This window comes from Haplochromis burtoni, unplaced genomic scaffold (genome assembly GCF_018398535.1).
Source record: "Haplochromis burtoni strain Fernald_Lab_line unplaced genomic scaffold, NCSU_Asbu1 Contig_378, whole genome shotgun sequence".
In the NCBI taxonomy this organism is placed as follows: Eukaryota; Metazoa; Chordata; class Actinopteri; order Cichliformes; family Cichlidae; genus Haplochromis; species Haplochromis burtoni.
In genome coordinates, this window is record NW_024582739.1 from 219,592 (window position 1) to 240,643 (window position 21,052).

The window sequence follows — 21,052 nt, forward strand, 5'->3', positions numbered from 1 at the left end:
CACACACACACAATTCATGCTACAATTATTGGTAAATTTGTGTGCTAAGTACATTTAGTCAAAAATAGCCTTCAGGTTTTATTGTACTAAGCATGTCAAAAACTTTGGACTCCTGTTTTAATGTATTTAGAATCCATATACAATTCAAGTACAGTAGTGTACAATACATTCTAGTACTAAAAGAGTTATACAGCAGTAATTTGCAATACAATATTTATAATAATGGATTGCATTTATATGGCGCTTTTCGGGACCCTCAAAGCGCTTTACAATGCCACTATTCATTCACTCTCACACACTGGTGGAGGAAGCTACAGGTGTAGCCACAGCTGCCCTGGGGCAGACTGACAGAAGCGAGGCTGCCATCGGCCCCTCTGGCCATCACCAGGCAGTAGGTGAAGTGTCTTGCCCAAGGACACAATGACCGAGACTGTCCGAGCCAGGGCTCGAACCGGCAACCTTCCGGTTACAAGAGAAACACCCAACTCTTAAGCCACGATCTCCCAGATTTACCAGATAAAAGGTCAAACCCAAAATTAGTCAGTGACACAATAATAAAATTGAAATAATTTAATGTTTATTATTCTGAAGCAAAATTGTCTGCATGACGTGATCACTGAGAGTGAGATTATTCTAAAGCAAAATGCCATTAAATCTCTAATAGTAGGTTTCTAAACTACAACCAATAATGTTAGAGTAAAAATTTCACACTACATTGTTTAATTACAGCATTACTTTAATTCAGTAAATACTTTTGTCACCAACATCAACACAAACAAAATATGAACCTGAAAAATAATAATTTCTTAGACGAATAATCTATTATAGATTGCATGTTACTAAATAAAAATAACTTCTTCTTCTTCTTTTTGGCATTTTTATTTGATAGGGACAGTAAAGATTGACAGGAAAGTTGAGGGAGAGAGGGGAAGACATGCAGCAAAGGGGAGGTTGAATTCAAACCTGGGCCGGCAGCCACTCGGCATATGGTTGCCTTCTCATCCCACTGAGCTAAACTGGCACCTGCAATATATTCATTCTACACTATTTGGTGTATAATTTACATAATTGTGGTGTGATTGAGAAACAATGATTATTATATCATTATTATATCTAATCTAGTGTATTTTGTAGAGTACAGTCTCATGGTATACATTACACAACTATTGCTGTCCTTTTTTCACATTCTTTCATTTACTTTATGAACAGTTTGTTTATTGTCCTTCCTGTGCTTTTGGCTGTGGCTCCTCTTCTGTTTGAGTTGGTGGGACGCCCTCTAAGAAGGTACAGAAGTACTTTGGTGTGTTTAAGTCAGGTTTCCTTAACAGCAAGTAGCATTTTGGAAAGTAGTAGGCTGCCAGCAGTCCAAAGTTGCTTGCTAGGCTGAAATAAACATGGACAATTGACCTGTTCTTGTTATTATCTCTGTTGTTGTCTACGTAGATAGGAATAAAGATCACCCAAATGACACAGTAGATCAGGGTGGAAAAGGTGATGTCCCTGGCTAGATTATACTGATGAAGAGGCTTCACTGCCATGAAGGTGCATATGAACGATGCAAGGGCCATTGCATAATTGAAACCTTGCATTAAGGCAAATACAATCAAAGGTGAAACAGGACACGAGAGGAATGATTCTACAAAGTCTATTGTCATATTTGCCACATATTCAGACAATGAAGGTCCTTCTTGAACAAACCAGCCACAGAGACCAGCCTGCACAGCGCAGCAGATCAGCACAAACAGCCAGCTCACAGGGCCTCTTAACAAATGCAGGTGAGAGGCAGCCATCTCTGGGAACTCTGTCACATAGAGTATCTGTTTGAAAAGAAAGGTTGGGTTCTAAGCATTCGTAAGATCTTATGGAAAGGCCTAAAATAATGTAATAAAGTTAGACATATTTAACCAACAAATGAGATTCTTATAGATCAATAGTTCATTCATGTCAGCTATTTGCTTCAAAGTTGAATACTGCTGCAATTAAGGTACAAAATTAAAAGTACAATAGAAACTGTCTCTAATTACACACGATGTCTCTAATTGGATGTGCCATAAGCAATAATCAAAATATTTTTTAAAACAAACTTAAAAACGGCGGGAAAGCTGAGAGAAGAATTAAAGCACTGCATGCTTTCTATCTGCTTTTTCTCTAACTGATTCTGAAGTTTCTGCACAATGCCATCGTGGGGCAGTGTTTCACCATTCTTAACTCACCTGTAGTGAGATGGACAGGATAATGGAGAGGGTGACAGTCTGGAAAATGGAAGTGAAGGGCAGCTGAAGACGGCAGACCACATCCCCTGGCTCCCCCAGGAAGAGCAGCAGACTAAGATTGGCTCCCATCAGGCCGAGCACAGCCACAAAACTCAAGGGTCCCCCTGAGGCCGTTACCAGGGGGGTTCCTCGGTGCATCAGGAACACGATACCCACTGACCCCTGACATACCAAAAGCACGGTACCAACCAGCATCATTATCACAGCATCCTGACTGCCCCAGGTAAAAAACTTAAAGATGGGGTCAGTGCAGTTCGTGCTGCGATGCTGGGACCACTGGCGGTAAGGACAGTTAGTACACTGGGTGTCGTCTATGACCGAGAAAGCACAAAAAATTTGGTTCCATTAAAAACGAAAAATCAACCAACCAAACAAACAACATACACACACCATTTAGGGATCCTGTCACACATCAGTGACATGTTATGGATTATGCTGATTTGCAGATAAAGACAAGAAAATGATACAACTTTCTCATTTGTGTTTTTAATCTAGTATTACAAGTCATTGATTTAGCTAAATACTGCAAAGAAGATGCATTAATTGCCTGAATACAGTGAGTCTTGAAGGTCTCCTTTCAGCACAAAAAAGGTTCAAATATAATGTCTGCACATCTACTGAATACTATTTTAACTCTGTGATTATCACAGATTAAAACTAGTTACCGCATTTTAATTGTGAATTTTTACAGGTGCAACAGGTAGATTTTGTATTTATTAGGACAGTGAAAGGCTCTTTATGTTTACCTGTTTTTATTCTGTTTTAAATAAATCTGTTGACATTTATATCCTTAGATATGAGCAAGAATCTTGAATTTTGAAATGAAAATGAATTTAATCCATTCTGGAATAAGGCTGTCACATAGCAACATATTAAAGAAGCGTACCGTTGTGGATTCTAGATGCACTGAATATCTTGACAAGGAAGCAAATAAGCAACATCAGATATCTGAGACTACCACATTACCCTTATTTGCCTGGTAGGTGCCTGCCAAACAGTCAATACAGTCAAAACAGCAGGAGTAGACGCCTTTGACTCTGTGGACCTGGCCTTTGCCACACATTGCTGAACAGGTGGAGTCGGGAACCTGCATAGTTTGTGGTAAAAAAGAAAATCCAAGATCTCTAACTGGATCGTGACCTGGATATTAAAGTTTTTTTACATAAGTTGTACATATTTTTCTAATAAGTTAACTAATAAGTTACCTGATTAGTGTCCCACTGAAAGAGGGACTTATTGAAGAACAGCTTTTGTTCAGTAAATTCTCCCACATTTCTAAAGTCCACTTGAGATGAGTTTGTCCAGATCCACTGAATCACACCATATCCTATGTTCGGGTCACCATATTTGTCAAACTCTATATGTGTGCCATTTATGTTAACAGAAGTGTTCCTTAAAGCCTCAGACAGCTGTAAAAATGTAATTTAACTCATTTTGTTATTGTTGATAAGCTTGATTTTAAATACAACGGTCTATAAATTAGAAAAAATAAATCACCTTCCAGGGATAGATTTTTCTTCCAGATCCCCACTTACAGGCAGTTGAATTGCATTCTAGCAGGTTATGCAGTGCCTGTGCTACACTGTAAACAGCAGCATACACACTAAAACTTAATGTCTGCACTGCAGGTGCTTCCACTATGCTAATGTTGTCTACTGACAAATTCCAGCATTGTGGGCAGCGATCATTTGGATTCTCAGGATTTATAGTTGGAGTGGATGTCTTTGTCCGCTCTTCACTGAGTTTCTTGAAGAGCTCCATTGCATAATTGGTGAACAGGCCGAGGGTGTCTGTTTTGTCAACAAATCCAATGATTGTGCCGACTGTTTCAATGTTGGGCAGAGAAGTCACTCGAGCATCGATGGCCCAGCTTGTGGTGCCGATCCATACAGCTGTTAAATTACTCCTGATAACCTGGAAAAAATTAAACGATTGACTGGTACTGAACAAACTCCATGCACTAATAGAAATTAATACAGTTCTTAGCTGCTTTAAATCTCTGTTTCACCAACCTCTCTAAAAAAGATTTCACTTTGCTCTGGAAGAGAAAACACCACTACCACTCCAACATTGGTTATTTGGATATTGTTTATGATGGTTTTGATTGTTGGTTCGGGGTCAGTGTACACTGGAATCAGGCCCTGATAGGCCACACAGACAGATGTTTTTTCTACCAATTTGGTGAACATCTGCACACCTCGTCGCCCATATGCCTCATCACTGCCCACAATTGCCACCCAGTTCCAGCCAAATTCCTGTATTAGCTGTATCATGACATCCACTTGCCATTTGTCACTGGCCACCGTACGAAAGAATGACGGGTAGAGAAGTTTATCACTGAACCTGTCACTGGTGGCCCCATAGCTAATCTGGTGTGAAAATTAAAAACAGAAAATCAGAGATAACTCTAATCACTATTGACATGTAAGACCTAATATATCATTTTCAAGGTTAAAAACAAAACAAAAAAACAATTATCTAAAGATCAGGCAATAAAAGAACAAGTTAATTTTTCTGTGATATAACCTGGCACAAATCCTTTGATCGACTTGTAAGAATTACTTTTACATTTGAAATATTTATTGTCAGATCTTTGCATTAATAGAAACTATGCTGCAAATCTTAAGATGTATGTGTATTCAAACCTGTGGCATCAAAAAGAATCCCAGGAGTTTTCCAATGACTGACACCATTTCTGAGTCAAGAGGACCAATCACTGCAACTGTACTGGTTTCATAGTCGGTGTAATTACACTGTACAGGTAGTTCTTGGTCGGATTTTTCAGTTAGGAAAGACAGAGTAGGGTTTATAATAATTAAAGATTTTGTGCATGTGTCATAGATTTCATAACCTAACTTGATGCCTGGGAGGAGAGTCTGATTTCCGTTGATTTCATCCACTGTGTATTTCATGGCTATAGCAAGTCCCAGTCCAAACTTATTTACACTGTTTACCCACAAGCAGAAAACAGTAAATATTGTGGTAAGTCAGGGTTAGCATACACGATTAGAGTCTCATGTTATTATTAAGGGTTGTTCACAACCATCCTTACCTTTCACATCTTATCTGGTTGGGCTCTGTTATTTCACTGAGGCTGCTGGTGACATCGTTAATGGGAAAGAGCCCTCCGAGCATAATGTCCCCAGACAAACTGAAGAGGCTGGTAGAAATGTTGTTGACCCATTCAGGCAAACTCTCACTGCAGCTCAGTGTAAAGAAACAGCACAAAACCAGCAGAGCGAGACATGAAGCCATGACACTGATAAGCAAGCGAATGAAGCCACAGCAATGACAGCAGCGTATTTTTATGTCAGTGCATCATGTAGGTGGTTTTATGCAAATTCACCTGTGTTCTCACACAGACATATTTACAACCTCTATGGTTTTCTGAGAAAAAAGATTCACTTTGCACTTTTGTGTGTTTGTGTGTATGTCTGCAGTGTTCATCTTTCCGGAGTATTTTCATAGAATTTGTTTGTGGTTTGAAATTTGTTTGTCTTTGGAATAATTATCTATCATGAGTATCATGATTCCTGGTTTGGATCTTTGAGTTTTGAGTTGCTTTGGACTTTTAGGGCTCTCATTAAGAGATTTCTATTCTCTCTGCTGTTCTAGAGTTTTTTAATTTATTTATTTATTTTTTTTTTTAGATTTCATAATCATTCTGGTATTCTAGAGTTCTTGTGGTATTTGAGTTTGGGTAGTATTTATTAAATTTAGGATTCTTATTTGAATTTCTTTAATATTCTAAAAGTGAGACTTATTTCTTGTGCTATTGCTGAACTCTGTTTTTATTTCAAGGTTTTCTGTTACATTTTTTTTTACTGTTGTATTGTGTGAGTTCTGGTTTTTATGGATCTCTTGATGCATGCTCAATCATCCGGGGAAGTACATCTCCAAAAGTTTGATTCTGTTCATCTGGGCGTAGCGTTTTCAGTGGGAGAAACGTAGCGTCACTCATCCAAGTGACTTCTTCAGTCTCAGCTGACTGCAGGTTTCCCCAGTCTTATAAACAGTACATTTGCATAATGACTGAAACCAGCCCACTGAAGGAACAATGTGCATCATAATTATGCAAATTCTCATGTGTATTTCCCACAGTGTTTGACTGCCTCTTCTTTCCTCTTTCAGTGTTTATGTCTTCCTTACCTCCGTCTTCGTTTTCATGTAAGACTTCTTACAGTCATATTTCCTGTTTTACTTTAATGGTAGGTAGTTGGTAGGTGGTTGCTTTCATGTTGAGTTTACCTTCCTTTCAGTTTCCTCTTAGTCTGCACCTGTGGTTCATTCTCCCAGCTATCCTGTATCCTTAATCGGTCTTGTTTGTGTACATACTGCAGTCATCCTTGTGTCCAATGCCATGTTGTCTGTTATGCTCCCCTTTTATTTGAAAAGGTCTGGGACTTTTTGTTAAGTATTCTGCCTGCAGTCTTCAGAAATTTGGTTATCCCCTCTTCAATCCACATACAAACAATGACACTTAAACAATCTTACACATTAAATTCCATTATGCCTCCTTGCTAAGACTCTATTAAACCAAAACCTTGTATCTTGAGTGTTTTTGATTAACTTTTCAGTTTTTTCAACCCCTGAAAACGTGACTATCCAGAGCTGGGTCTAGTAAGCACATTGTTTTGAAATATCATGTCATATATTTCCCTCACTGTTGGCTTGGTATGTTTATTTGCATGCAATGTTGCTCATCCACAAAGCAAATTAAATATTTCCTCCCAAGATATTTGCATAAGCCTTCAGCAGACTTACAAAGTAAGCTCCTTTTAAATGTCCATTTAAACACATTTTAAATCAGCTTTGAAGTTTTTTTTTCTTTTTTGCCTTCTTTTACTATTACAGGAAATCTTTGGTAACAGGGGTTTGAAAAAACACAAGCCATTGTTTTTTTTATCATAAGGTATCTCATAGAAAACTTATAACTACTTACAAGTACGAAATTAAAAGGTGTAAATCAGAAAAGCAATATTTGATAATTAAACGCATTGAACACCACAGCCATAATTTTAGTTGTTAAGCTGATATCTATTACAACATCATTCAAGAATTCAAATTACACTATGGGCCTACAGAAAGATGGGCATTGCGTGACTACCAAAACTAGCAATTAGGACATGGAATGTTATCTCTCTTGTGGGGAAGGAGGCTGAGTTAGTGCTTAAGGTTGAGAGTTACCGGCTAGATATAGTCGGGCTCACCTCAAAGCACAGCTTAGGCACTGGAATCAGAGGGTTTGTTCCCAGCACCTTTGGGTCAGGGAACGTGCCCTGTCTGTCATCTGTGCTTATGCACTGAACAACGTTCAGAGTACCCAGCCTTCTTGGAGTCCATTGGTGGGGTGGTTGAGGGTGCTCTGGGAACACTTGGCAGAGGCCCTGGTCTGAGAGATCTTCAACTCACACCTCCGGCAGAGCTTCAAGAGCATTCCAAGGGAGACTGGGAACACTGGGGCTTTCTTGGTTGACACGCCTCTACAATGTTGTGTAGAGATCAGGGGGCAGTACCTCTGGATTGGCAGACCGGGGTGGTGGACTGAAGCATGTGTTCTAACTGCCATGGATAAGCAGTCACATGATATCACACATTGAAGGGATTACAAAATGTAGTATAATACACAAATATATGTTTCTAATAAATATATTGAGAATATTAATATAGATAATGACAATTAGTTTTCCTTGGTCAGTGATACAGATGGAAGCTTGAGTGTGAGAAGTGTTTAGGCTAAGTACAACTCAGCATTGCAAATCATGTGGATATATGTTTGAAAATTATGGCCTCAAAGCTTTTCTTGCCTGTGGCACCTGGAAGCGGTTGGATACACACTTACTCACCTGTGTGCACTCTGATGTCACTGCAGAGTTCCTCAGTTTCTCCCTCTGTGGTCTTAAAGATTTGCTTCTCATGCACACACACACACACACACACACACACACACACACACACACACACACACACACACACACACACACACACACACACACACACAATATGGCAGCTTTATTTAGTAATAAATAGCTCTCAGGTTTTGTACTGAGCATGTCAAATATTTTTGACTAGTATTTTAATGTATTTAAGATGAAAATACACTGCAAGTACAATAGTGTACAACACATTCTATATTATTTATGAAGTTCACACCACAAGTATTAATGCAAAAAAGAAAAAAAAGACGGAACCAGTTTCACAACAATAAATTTACAATCTGTCTTTACCAGAGAAAAGATTAAACCCAAACTTAGTCAGTGTATCAAGATTTTGATAATTTAATGTGTATTACTCTGAGGCAGAATTGTGTACATAACAATTTTACTTTTAGATAACTTGAGAGTATTTTTAAAGAGAAAAGCAATTATTATATTTTTAAATGACAAACATTGTAGGTTAAAAATCCAGTGTTAGAGATAAAAAACTGTCACAGTACAGTATGTCTAATTGCTTCATTATTTTCATCCAGTTCATGAAACTGCAGTAACACAAACAAAAGAAATATAGAAAAAAAAATTCTTGAATAAGATAGTTTACAGGTACAAATCTATTTTAAACTCTTTTGCAGACTACACATTATTATATAAATGCAATGCACTTTCTGTGTTATTTGCTGTATGTATTACGTGATTGTAGAGTAATTCAGAAACAACTATTTTTATAATATTATCTAGTTTCTTTTGTGGTGTACTGAACTATGCTGCAAATTACTCAATCATTCCTATCCTCATAGAAAGCAAAAGCTATGGAATTTTGAGATTCTTTGATTTTCTTAATAAGAAGCTCAGTTGTTTATTGTCCTTCCTCTGCTTTTGGCTGTTGCTCTTCTTGAGTTTGAGTTGGTGGGACGCCCTCTAAGAAGGTACAGAAGTACTTTGGTGTGTTTAAGTCAGGTTTCTTTAACAAGAAGTAACATTTTGGAAAGTAGTAGGCTGCCAGCAGTCCAAAGTTGCTTGCTAGGCTGAAATAAACATGGACAATTGACCTGTTCTTGTTATTATCACTGTTGTTGCCTACGTAGATAGGAATAAAGATCACCCAAATGACACAGTAGGTCAGGGTGGAAAAGGTGATGTCTCTGGCTAAGTTATACTGATGAAGAGGCTCCACTGCTATGAAGGTGCATATGAATGATGCAAGGGCCATTGCACCATTGAAAACTTGCATTAAAGCAAATCCAGTCAAGGATGAAACAGGACACGAGAGGAAGAATTCTACAAAGTCTATTGTCATATTTGCCACATATTCAGACAATGAAGGTCCTTCTTGAACAAACCAGCCACAGAGACCAGCCTGCACAGCGCAGCAGATCAGCACAAACAGCCAGCTCACAGGGCCTCTTAACAAATGCAGGTGAGAGGCAGCCATCTCTGGGAACTCTGTCACGCAAATTATCTGTTAAAAAAAGAAGAAGTTATCATCCTGATTATATCTTTATTTTTTATTTTTCTTATATTACATTATGTGTTTTGTCCAAAAGCGCTTGTGCTTTTATGCGCTTTCACTAAAAACAACTTCTGAATCTTTTTGAGAAATCTAAAGTAGATTACACTTGTATGCCTCCACAAACCTGTCAAGTTACATTTTACGCTGAAAATAAGGTAAAAATTCTAAAATGTGGAAACACTGCAATGAAGATGAAGCTGAGCATCAAGCCAAATGGTTACAACTGCCTCATAGACATTAGACAGAAAAATGTTTTTGCAAAATACTGAGCCGTAGCAGTTAAATTGACCTTTGACCTTTTATATGTAAAATGCCACCTTTTTACAATTTATGATCGTTTTTTGCTGTTGGTGTATTATTTGTAAAGTTCTTACTGAAATCCCTTTTCTTGACACCACACACTGATCATGACTGATGTTTTTACTATGTTTTACACAATTTTGTGGGGTTTTATTTAAACTGCATGTATTAAATTGAAAATGTAGATTTTCTTTTATTGATGGGAGTATATACATATTAATAGCTCTTGAACGGTTTTGTTTCTGTGTCATGCTATATATCTGGTCTGTCTTGCAAAAGTAAACGTTCCTTGAAAACTGGCCAATAAATACATGTGATATCTCTAATTTGTGTAAGTATGTGTCAGTAGCAATTATCAAATTAAAGTTAGCAACAAAAATTATTGAAGACTGGAAAGCTTAGGGAAGACAGAAAAATTAACACACTGCATACCTTCTATCTGTATTTTATCGAGCATGTTCTTTAACTGATTCTGCCGTTTCTGCACACTGCCATTGTGGGGCAGTATTTCACCAGTATTAACTCACCTGTAGTGAGATGGACAGGATAATGGAGAGGGTGACAGTCTGGAAAATGGAAGTGAAGGGCAGCTGAAGACGGCAGACCACATCCCTTGGCTCCCCCAGGAAGAGCAGCAGACTGAGATTGGCTCCCATCAGGCCGAGCACAGCCACAAAACTCAAGGGTCCCCCTGAGGCCTTTACCAGGGGGGTTCCTCGGTGGATCAGGAACATGATACCCACTGACCCCTGACATATCAACAGCAGGGTACCAACCAGCATCATTATCACAGCATCCTCGCTGTCCCAGGTGAAAAACTTAAAGATGGGGTCAGTGCAGTTCGTGCTGCGATGCTGGGACCACTGACCGTTGGGACATTTAGTACACTGGGTGTCGTCTATGATTGGGAAAGCACAAAAATATGGCTAAATTAAAAAGCAAAATAAAACATCACAACAGTACACACACGCACCATTTAGAGATCCTATCTTGCACAGGCTACATGTGTGACTTACTTCATTTTTATGCCTTTTTACACAGAAAGAGATAAGAAAATCATTCCCCTGATTTGAAGAGGAGAAATGTATTGCCCTAATTAACAAAACCTAATGATTTGGAAAGGGACACATCTGTCTATATAAGGTTCCATAGTTGCAGTGTATGTGAGAGCAACAACCATGCCTACAACACTTCACTGATCAGGCCTGAAGGGTAGACTCGCAAGAGAGAAGCCACTCCACAAGAATAAGCACATAGCAGCCTGTCTGGAGTTTCTCAAAAAGGTACTTGAAGGACTCTCAGACCACGAGAAACAAAATTCTCTGGTCTGATAAAACAAAGATTGAACTGTTTGACATTAATTCCAAGTGTCATGTCTGGAGGCAACCAGTGCTCTGGACCTCTGATTCATCAGGTTCAAGTTCATCTTCCAAAAGAACAACAACCTTAAGCACACCGGCATCATAACAAAGGAGTGGGTTCGGGACCGCTCTGAATATCCTTAATTGGCCTAGCCAAAGCCCACACTTGAATCCGATTGAATATTTCTGGAGAGGTCTGAAAATGGCTGTGCAATTACACGCTCCATCAAACTCGATGGAGTTTCAGAGGTTCTGCAAGGAAGAATGGGAGAAACTGCCCAAAACCAGGAATGCCAAGAATGTAGCATCATAGTCAAAAAGACTAGAGGCTGTAATTGCTGCCAAAGGTGCTTTAATAAAGTATTGAGCAAAGGCTGTGAACACTTATTTACAGTTTATATGTTTTATTTTTAGAAAAACTTATATTTATTTTGTAGAATTAAGACATAGATTTTTTTTTCACTTTGCCAACATGAAGTATTATGTGTAAAATCTTGAGGTGAAAATGAATTTAATCCATTCTGGAATAAGGCTGTCACATAACACTGTGGATTCTTACTGGTTGCTCTGTATGAGCATGAATCTCATCTGAGACAACATCACCTTCATTTGCCTGGTAGGTGCCTGCCAAACAGTCGATGCAGTCAAAACAGCAGGAATAGAAACCCTTGACTCTGAGGACCTGGCCTCTGTCACATTTTGCTGAACAGGTGGACACAGGAATCTGTGAAGGTTGCGGTACAAAATTTAAGATCTTAAAATAGATCATGAACTGGACATGAAAGCTTTTACATGCTAGAAGTTGTGAAGATTTTTCTGAGTTACAAGCGTTACCTGTTTAGTGTGCCACTGAAAGAGGGACTTGTTGAGGAACAGCTTTTGTTCAGTATATTCTCCCACATTTCTAAAGTTCACTTGAGATGAGTTTGTCCAGATCCACTGAATCATATTGTATCCTATGTTCGGATTGCCATCATTGTCAAAGTCTAGACGTGTGCCATTTATGTTAACAGAAGTGTTCTTTAAAACCTGCAAGAGCTGCAAAATGCAATTATTGTTGTTACTGATAAGCTCGATTCCAAACTTTGTATAGTGTCTCATATAGTAGAAAAATAAAAGAAATCACCTTCCAGGGATAGATTTTGCTTCCAGATCCCCACTTACAGGCAGTTGAATTGCACTCCAGCAGGTTATGCAGTGCCTGTGCTACACTGTAAACAGCAGCATACACACTGAAAGCTGATTTCTGGACTGCAGGTGCTTCCACTATGCTAATGTTGTCTACTGACAAATTCCAGCATTGTGGGCAGCGATTGTTTGGATTGTTTTGACTGTCAGGATTTGTGGCTGGAGTGGATGTCTTTGTCCGCTCTTCACTGAGTTTCTTGAAAAGCTCCATTGCATAATCTTTGAACAGGCCGAGGGTGTCTGTTTTGTCAACAAATCCAATGATTGTGCCAACTGTTTCAATGTTGGGCAGGGAAGTCACTCGAGTATGTATTGCCCAACTTGTGCTGCCGATCCACACAGCTGTTAAATTACTCCTGATAACCTGGAATAAATTGCATTGGTTGACTGGTACTGAACAAACTGTCCATTAGCAGAAAATAATACATTTTTGAATCACTTTAAATCTCTGTTTCACTAACCTCTCTAAAAAAGTATTCAGCTTTCTCTGCGAGAGAAAACACCACTACCACTCTGACATTGGTCGTTTGGATATCGTTTATGATGGTTTCGATCGCTGGTTCGGGGTCAGTGTACACTGGAATCAGGCCCTGATAGGCCACACAGATAGATGTGTTTACTGTCATTTTAGTGAACATCTGCACACCTCGTTGCCCGTACTCCTCGTCGCTGCCCACAATTGCAACCCAGTTCCAGCCAAACTCCTGTATTAGCTTTATCATGACATCCACTTGCCATTTATCACTTGGCACAGTACGAAAGAATGACGGGTAGAGAAGTTTATCACTGAACATGTCGCTGGTGGCCCCATAGCTAATCTGGTGTGAAAATGTAAAAGAGAAACGATTTACTTTTACATTTAAAATATTTTTGCAAGTCTCAAATTTGTAAATAAGAGAAAAAAATCTGATAACTACAAAATGTATGTGTATTCAAACCTGTGGTAGCATAAAAAATCCCAGGAGTTTTCCAATAACTGACACCATTTCTGATTCAAAAGGACCAATAACTGCAACTATACTGGGCTCATGGTCAGTGTAATTACACTGCACAGGTAGTTCTTGGCTGGATTTTTCAGTTAGGAGAGACAGAGTAGGGTTTATAATTACTGAAGATTGTCTGCATGTGTCATAGATTTCATAACCTAACTTGATGCCAGGGAGGAGAGTCTGATTTCCGTTGATTTCATCCACTGCGTATTTCATTGATATAGCAAGTCCCAGTACAACATTATTTGCACTGTTCAGCAGCAAGCAGAAAACAGTAGAAGTCATTGTAAGTAAGGGTTAGTTATTTTGAATCTCATGTTGTTAAGAAAGCGTTGTTCATAACCATCCTTACCTTTCACATCTTATCTGGTTGGGCTCTGTTATGTTACTGAGGCTGCTGGTGACATCGTTAATGGGAAAGAGCCCTCCGAGCATAATGTCCCCAGACAAACTGAAGAGGCTGGTAGAAATGTTGTTGACCCATTCAGGCAAACTCTCACTGCAGCTCAGTGTAAAGAAACAGCACAAAACCAGCAGAGCGAGACATGAAGCCATGACGCCAATAAGAGGGAGACTGAAGCCACAGCAATAAGAGCAGAGTGCTTATGTCAGTGTTTCGGAAATTATTGTTTTATACAAATTCACCTGGAAGTCCTCATCATGCCTTCCCTCACTTGCCCAACCAAACCTGACACATTAGCAAAAGCAAATGCAAATCATACACATAACAAATCAAATTTGAATACAAGTGAACCTTTTGACATGATTAATCTATTTTTTCCAATCATACCAAAACGATTTTTTAATTTGAAATATCGTGGGAGCAAGAAATGATGCAGTCTCCTATACCTTAATGTTTTTCACATGGTTAGGATAATGTATTTATAACATTTTGCTCGAGCAACGACTCGCTTTGCACAATGTGTAGAGATATGTTTGCTTATGCTGTTCCAGTGGTGTTATCTAACCAGGGTAATTTCCTGAAATTTGTTGATATTTGTTTGTGGTGTGAAATTTGTTTCTCTTTTGTCTAACTATATCTCATAAGTGTCATGATTCGTGGTTTCTCGTGTTTGAGTTGTGTTGGAGTATGTGGGTTCTCATTATGTGTTTTCTGTTTATTCTCCCTTTTATTCTACTAAATTGAGGACAGATGATACTGTGGTGGAGTTTGGTCTACGGCTCTTCTGCAGAGGAAGAGTGGTGCAATAGGTTCAAAAGCTCAAGAGTGGAAATCCCTGTAAAAATAAAAGATCACTTGCCTGCAATGCTGTCTGTGTGTCTTGGTGGGGTCCCAGAACTGGTGTGTTTCACAGTTGGGCAGAAATCCAGCCAAGGAATGTTGGAGACATAGCCTGACTTATTGCTGGTGCATATGGTGGTGAAAGTTGTAGCACTGTCAGCAAGAGCAGGCGGCAATATGGCAAGTGCAACTGGAGAAGCTGTAGTACCAGGCTGAGCGCCTGAGGCAGGTTATGTAGAGACTGGTTCCTCACTGGTGCCTCTGCTACACTCTCCGTGACTGATGCTGAGGCTGGACTGGATGGGGGTGGAGACCATCCTCAGGCCATCATAGAGATGTTCAAAGTGAAAGCAAAGGAATGCCACAGCACATTCAGGAGTGGGCAGTGTTGCTACAGGGGGAAGGCCCAGATGGTGGCACTGAGCCTGCTGCCAGTGTTGCGAGGGCGCTTTGCCGAAGTCTCCAAGGTAAGTGAAATTCAATACATCCTGGACCCGAGACCAAAGCTACACACATTGGGGATTTTATCAAGGGATAATATGCTCTATTGCTCTATACGTAGATAATTTACTATATTTCTTTATTGTTGTCTTTTTTTGTCCTTAACCCTGTCCTCCCAGGTCTTTCTCATTACATCCAGTGGACCTCTGATTGATGGACAAATAGCAAGTCAGAAGATCAAAAGTTTTCAAACACTCTTCAATCATATAATAAATGACAGCAAAATAAGAATCAACAGCCATGGCCACAACCCATACACTCAGTTCTGCTGCTCAACCCACAAAAGCATTTTCCTTGTGGCAGCAGTTAAGGAGAAATAAACAGGCTTTCCAAGAGTATAACATTTATTGGCACAGATCATTGTTACAACAAAAAAATAATCAAACAAATGTACTTTTTGTGCCAAGTTTATATGAAACCATACCGTAGTGGTTCACAGCCAAGAATGAAAGATGGGGATGAAAATTAGCACCTCCAAGTCTGAGGCCATGGTTCTCAGCCAGAAAAGGGTGGAGTGCCCACTCCAGGTCACGGACAAGTTGCTACGTTACTGATATTGTTACACTACTGATATTATTACTCCTGCTCTGCCTGCAGCCCCTAATTCTTCAAATGAAGATTGTGAAAAAAATTTTTTCTTTCTTTCTAGAAAAAATTTGTAATGTAAGAAAAAAACTTTCCCCATCAGCATCTGCATTGTCAGTTCCTACTTCAGCTCAGCCTGTTATTTTAGATAGATTTTCACCCATTTCACTACCAAAGCTGGTAAAATTAGTTAATTCAATGAAATCATCCTCCTGCTGACTTGACTTTTTATCTGCATCGTTACTCAAAAATGTCTTCCAGTCTATTGGTCCCTGTGTGCTCACCATAATTAACACTTCACTGGTGTCTGGTAAAGTCCCTGCTAGTCGTCACAGTTTTCATAATCACAGTCATAGAATTAGTCTTCAAAGTGTCATAGCTTTACCACAGTTTCATAGTCTGGTATAGTGTTCAGTATCATAGGTTTTCATGGTCTGTTTTCCAGTTTAGTTTTCTTGTCTGCACTCATCTTAGCTCTTGTTTTGCCTTCTGTCATCAGCCATAATAAAGGCCTGCTTTTTTGTTAAAGTCATGTCTCCTCGCCTGTGTCTCCTCTTGAGTCCTGCTCTAAGTTTGTTACGGACGAGCTCCTAATTTATGCTACATCCCCTGGCTAGTCTAGGGCGTTTGAAGGGACTAACATAAAGGTAAATAGTGAAGGAGGAGCCAAGATGCTAATTTTCAAATGTTTATTTCATGCTAGTGTTGAAATCATGGTTCAGACTGAGGGAATAATTTCAGGGAGAGCCAAGGCCAACATAACAAACAAAACATTCCTGATATGAAAATAAAAGAAATTGACCTAACTCCAAAGAAAAAAAGAAAAAAACTATACAACCTATAACCATAACCTACCTAACAACACATAAAGAGGAGAAAACAGGGTGTCAAAATAGAAGGCAGCTCTCCCCTACAGGCAGTCTGAAAATGAAAACATAAAAATGCAGATAAAAGTCACAAAGGCATGCAAGCCTGCACCGATATGGCAATCAAAATGGCCAGAGGGCCCAAAAACACAGTTCCACAGGTCTTAAGTAGCTCTCTGCTGATTGACAATTAGCTGGATATCTGTGAGTAGCATCCAATCAGGACAGAGGAGATGGAGCCAAGACATAACATAAGGAGTTAGTTGAAAGAAGAAAACCAACATCCTCCTGGGGGATGTAACAAGTTTTAAGACCAAATGGTGGAGAGTCCCAGATATTTAAACCTTAGTGGGAGTTACCCCTTAATAGGGTCTTTGACCCACTATTAAAATCATGTGTTTCATCACATGAGCCAAGGTGTCAAAAAGGGGTGTGGGTCATTATTAGCAGAGGTTTCGGGTGAAACCATTGTGAGTCCTTGCCTCAACCTATCATGTGACCTTTTGAGGTCACCTGACGCAAGATGTGAGTGGGGGTTAAAGAACCTGAGAAGGGATCTCAAAACAACATTGTAACTGATAGACAGCTGATGTCGTATGGCACCTCCTCTGTTCAAGTATGGTCGATCACAGTGGACATAGATGGCTTCTGTCAGTCCTCTTTCAAACCATCTTCCTTCTCTGTCCAAAATGTTAACATTGGCATTCTTGAAAGAGTGACCATTATCCTTTAGATGCAGTTGTATAGCTGAGTCTTCTCCTGTCGAGGTGGCTCTTCTATGTTGTGGATGTCCTTTGTGGATCTTCCAAAGATCCACAAAGGATTAGTTCCACTCAGCCCCATTGTTAGCAGTATAAACAGCCACCTACAACGTTTCCAAGTACCTCGCCACCATTCTAGCTCCCCATGTGGGGAATATACCTCAGCACATCAAAAACTCTACTGACTGATGAATCGTCATGTGAGCTTGTGAACCGTAATTGCCTTCCACATTGCGTCTTTGAGGTAGTGCTAAATGAAAATAAAGCAAATTGAATCTTCTCTGAAGGATGACTGGTCTTTAGAAATAGGATTTTCCCCCAGATGAGCTAGAGGAGGAGGAAGTGACTGGGACGCGGGAGGTCTACGCATCTGGGATGTTGAGGTTGTTGATCCAACAACCCAGATGTGAAGAAGTGGCAGAAAATGGATGGATAGATGCAGTGAGTGCAGAATCTCTATTTCTAATGGATTTCCACACTGTGAAAATATATACGTATCATATATTCAAGTAAAATACCTCATAGTACACTTTTGTCACACCGTATGTTTAATTGCATCATTATTTTTATTCAGTTCATGCTGTTATGACCAACATTACCACAAACAAAACAACATTCCTGACAAATAATTCTTTCATAAAAGCTCATGTACAAGTAAGAATGTATTGTAGACTACATGTTGCTAAATAAACACACAACATTCTTTTTATGTTATTTGCTGTATGTATTATATGATTGTAGAGTAATTGAGAAACAATAATTATCATAATCTAGTGCATTTTGTAGAGTACAGACCCATGATCTACATCACTTGAAGTTCTTCAGAGGCCTGGTAATGAACTAATCATTTGATTCAGGTGTGTTGACCTAGGGTGACTCAGCCCTCGAGGCCTGGAGGATTTAAAAGATAAAATGAAATCTGACGGATGGATAGCGATAGGAAGGTTGTTCCACAGATTCGGTGCAACCAGGGCAAAAGCACGGTCACCCCTAGATTTAAGTCTAGAGCTAGGCTGAGCCAGGAGTAATTGGGCTGAAGACCTGATGGCTAAGAAGATCGACAAGATAACGAGGGGCTAAATTATTTATAATTTTAAAGGTGAGCAACAATATTTTAAATTCAATGCGATATTTTATGGGTAACCAATGCAAATCAATAAGAACAGGGGTGATAGAGGCATGCTTTCTAGTGCCAGTCAGGAGGCGAGCCGCAGCATTCTGGACAAGCTGAAGTCTGTGAAGGAGAGCAGATTGAAGACCAAAGTAGAGAGAATTACAGTAATCCAATCTAGAAGTCACAAAAGCATGAATGAGCTTTACAAGATCTTTATGAGGGACATAGTGCTTAGCCTTAGCAATAAGGCGCAATATCCTATGTTTGGGCTGCTTTGTTAGTCAAACTCTATACGTGTGCCATTGATGTTAACAGAAGTGTTCCTTAAAGCCTCAGACAGCTGTAAATATGTAAATTATTTTTATTATTATTTATAACCTTGATTCTGAATTGTGTACTAAATTAGAAAAAAATAAATCACCTTCCAGGGATAGATTTTGCTTCCAGATCCCCACTTAAAGGTAGTTGAACTGCATTCCAGCAGGTTTAAAGAAACAGCGCAAAGCCAGCAGAATAAAATGTGAAGCCATGATGCCGATAAGCAGGAGACAGAACCCAGAACGCGTCAATGTGCTTATATGTCAGCGCATCATGGGCGATGGTTTTATGAAAATTCACCTGTAAATCATATGTCCTCCTTCTCCTGACCGCCCACCCTGACACATTCGGAAGAGCAAGTCATAAACAAAACCAAAAATGTACATATAGATACGGATATGAAAGTTTTAAAATTATTATATGAAACATTTTCAATCATCTTGGAACATTTTAAAATTCAGATTATTATATGTGAAAATTCCATAACATACTTTTATTTAATGACCTCAACAGTTTTCATATAGTTAAACTATTGCATTTTATCAACATGTAACTAGAAGTAAAGGTGGACTTTGCATATTTCGTGTGTGTGTGTGTGCGCGCGCGCGCCGTGTTGGTGGTATTCATCTTTCCGGAGAATTTTCCAGACATTTGTTTGTGGTTTAAAATTTGTTTCTCTTTGGCATCCATCATCACATAAGCACTTATGCCTTCCCACCTGCTTACTGAGATCAAAACCTTACCTGTTGATGTTGTTTTTGCTTTTGCTAACTTTAGCCATTTTTGTGGAAATTTATACTTATTTTCTTTCTGTTGTTGATGCCATTTTTAACCAAAGAAATGCATTAATAACTGGTCGCGCTAATATGGGTGATGTTGATAATAACCATTATATTAAGATCTTTTTTCATACATATCACTTTACCTCCCTATTGGCTTCAGATGGTTGTTTGTTGTGCTTCATCGGGTGAGGGCCTCCAGCTCGCACTGGAACGGTTCGCAGCCGAGTGTGAAGCAGCGGGAATGAGGATCAGCACCTCCAAATCTGAGGCCATGGTTCTCAGCCGGAAAAGGGTGGAGTGCCCACTCCGGGTCGGGGATGAGTTCCTGCCCCAAGTGGAGGAGTTCAAGTATCTCGGGGTCTTGTTCGCGAGTGATGGGAGAAGGGAGCCGGAGATCGACAGACGGATTGGGGCTGCAGCTGCAGTAATGCGACGCTGCACCGGTCACGTCGTGGTGAAGAGGGAGCTGAGTGTAAAAGCGAAGCTCTCAATTTACCGGTCGATCTACGTCCCTACCCTCACCTATGGCCACGAGCTGTGGGTAGTGACCGAAAGAACGAGATCGCGGATACAAGCGGCAGAAATGAGCTTCCTCCGAAGGGTGGCTGGCCTCTCCCTTAGAGATAGGGTGAGAAGTTCGGCCATCCGGGAGGGGCTCAGAGTAGAGCAGCTGCTGCTCCACATCGAAAGGAGCCAGCTGAGGTGGTTCGGGCATCTGACAAGGATGCCCCCTGGGCGCCTCCTGGGTGAGGTGTTCCAGGCATGTCCCACCGGGAGGAGGCCCCGGGGCAGACCCAGGACACGCTGGAGAGATTATATCTCTCGGCTGGCCTGGGAACGCCTTGGTATTCCCCCGGATAAGCTGGAGGAGGTGGCTGGGGAGAGGGAGGTCTGGGCCTCTTTGCTTAGGCTGCTGCCCCCGCGACCGGCCTCGGATAAAGCGGATGAAGATGGATGAGGATGGATGTTGCTCATCCACAAAAGGCAACCGACATAATAGCCCCCACTATAGCTGCAGAATCCTGCAGTGGACATACAACTCAGCCTTCAGTTTAAAAAGTTTTAGCTCATTTTTTTAGGTTTAGAAAAAAATGTATATAATATATTTGAATTATAAACTCACGCCATGATTTCATTTTTGATGTGCCATGATTTCCCAGACTACCTCAGTACAAATTAATGCGAACCACTAGTGTGTTCTCGTTTAAATGACACATTGTGCTGTACTTACGTTTGTGCTGAATGTAGACTGCAAGTTTTTTTCTTCTATATTTCAAAGTCAAATATCGCACAATGAAGTTCATACTCATACTCCATTTAATTTC

At 39.9% G+C, this 21,052-nt stretch overlaps 2 protein-coding genes across 2 annotated transcripts; both read right to left on the bottom strand.

Annotated features, from left to right (window-relative positions):
- Positions 1 to 489: 489 nt before the first annotated feature.
- LOC102299759 (taste receptor type 1 member 3-like) lies at positions 490 to 5,538 on the bottom strand. The gene is made up of 8 exons (XM_005943647.3): positions 5,326 to 5,538; positions 4,919 to 5,219; positions 4,286 to 4,642; positions 3,771 to 4,187; positions 3,479 to 3,682; positions 3,240 to 3,360; positions 2,214 to 2,584; positions 490 to 1,817 (listed from the first exon to the last, which is right to left on the bottom strand). The coding sequence occupies exons 1-8, from the start codon at positions 5,526 to 5,528 to the stop codon at positions 1,215 to 1,217; spliced, it is 2,577 nt and encodes an 858-aa protein (XP_005943709.1). The 5' UTR covers positions 5,529 to 5,538; the 3' UTR covers positions 490 to 1,214.
- Positions 5,539 to 8,968: 3,430 nt separating this feature from the next.
- On the bottom strand, positions 8,969 to 14,112 carry LOC102305354 (taste receptor type 1 member 3-like). The gene is made up of 8 exons (XM_005943668.2): positions 13,910 to 14,112; positions 13,507 to 13,807; positions 13,030 to 13,386; positions 12,507 to 12,932; positions 12,215 to 12,418; positions 11,984 to 12,104; positions 10,547 to 10,917; positions 8,969 to 9,668 (listed from the first exon to the last, which is right to left on the bottom strand). Exons 1-8 carry the CDS (start codon positions 14,110 to 14,112, stop codon positions 9,066 to 9,068), a joined length of 2,586 nt encoding a protein of 861 aa, XP_005943730.1. The 3' UTR covers positions 8,969 to 9,065.
- Positions 14,113 to 21,052: the final 6,940 nt, after the last annotated feature.

Bases quoted from the DNA above. Each gene is read 5' to 3' on its own strand.
- LOC102299759 (XM_005943647.3), bottom strand. From the start codon at position 5,528: ATGGCTTCATGTCTCGCTCTGCTGGTTTTGTGCTGTTTCTTTACACTG. The intron at 4,643-4,918 runs GTTTGAATACAC...TTTTCACACCAG, and splicing joins GATTCTTTTTGATGCCACAG to ATTAGCTATGGGGCCACCAG. The intron at 4,188-4,285 runs GTTGGTGAAACA...AATTTTTTCCAG, and splicing joins GTGAAATCTTTTTTAGAGAG to GTTATCAGGAGTAATTTAAC.
- LOC102305354 (XM_005943668.2), bottom strand. From the start codon at position 14,112: ATGGCTTCATGTCTCGCTCTGCTGGTTTTGTGCTGTTTCTTTACACTG. The intron at 13,387-13,506 runs GTTTGAATACAC...TTTTCACACCAG, and splicing joins GATTTTTTATGCTACCACAG to ATTAGCTATGGGGCCACCAG. The intron at 9,669-10,546 runs GTGAGTTAATAC...TTTTTTTAACAG, and splicing joins TCCTGTCCATCTCACTACAG to ATAATTTGCGTGACAGAGTT.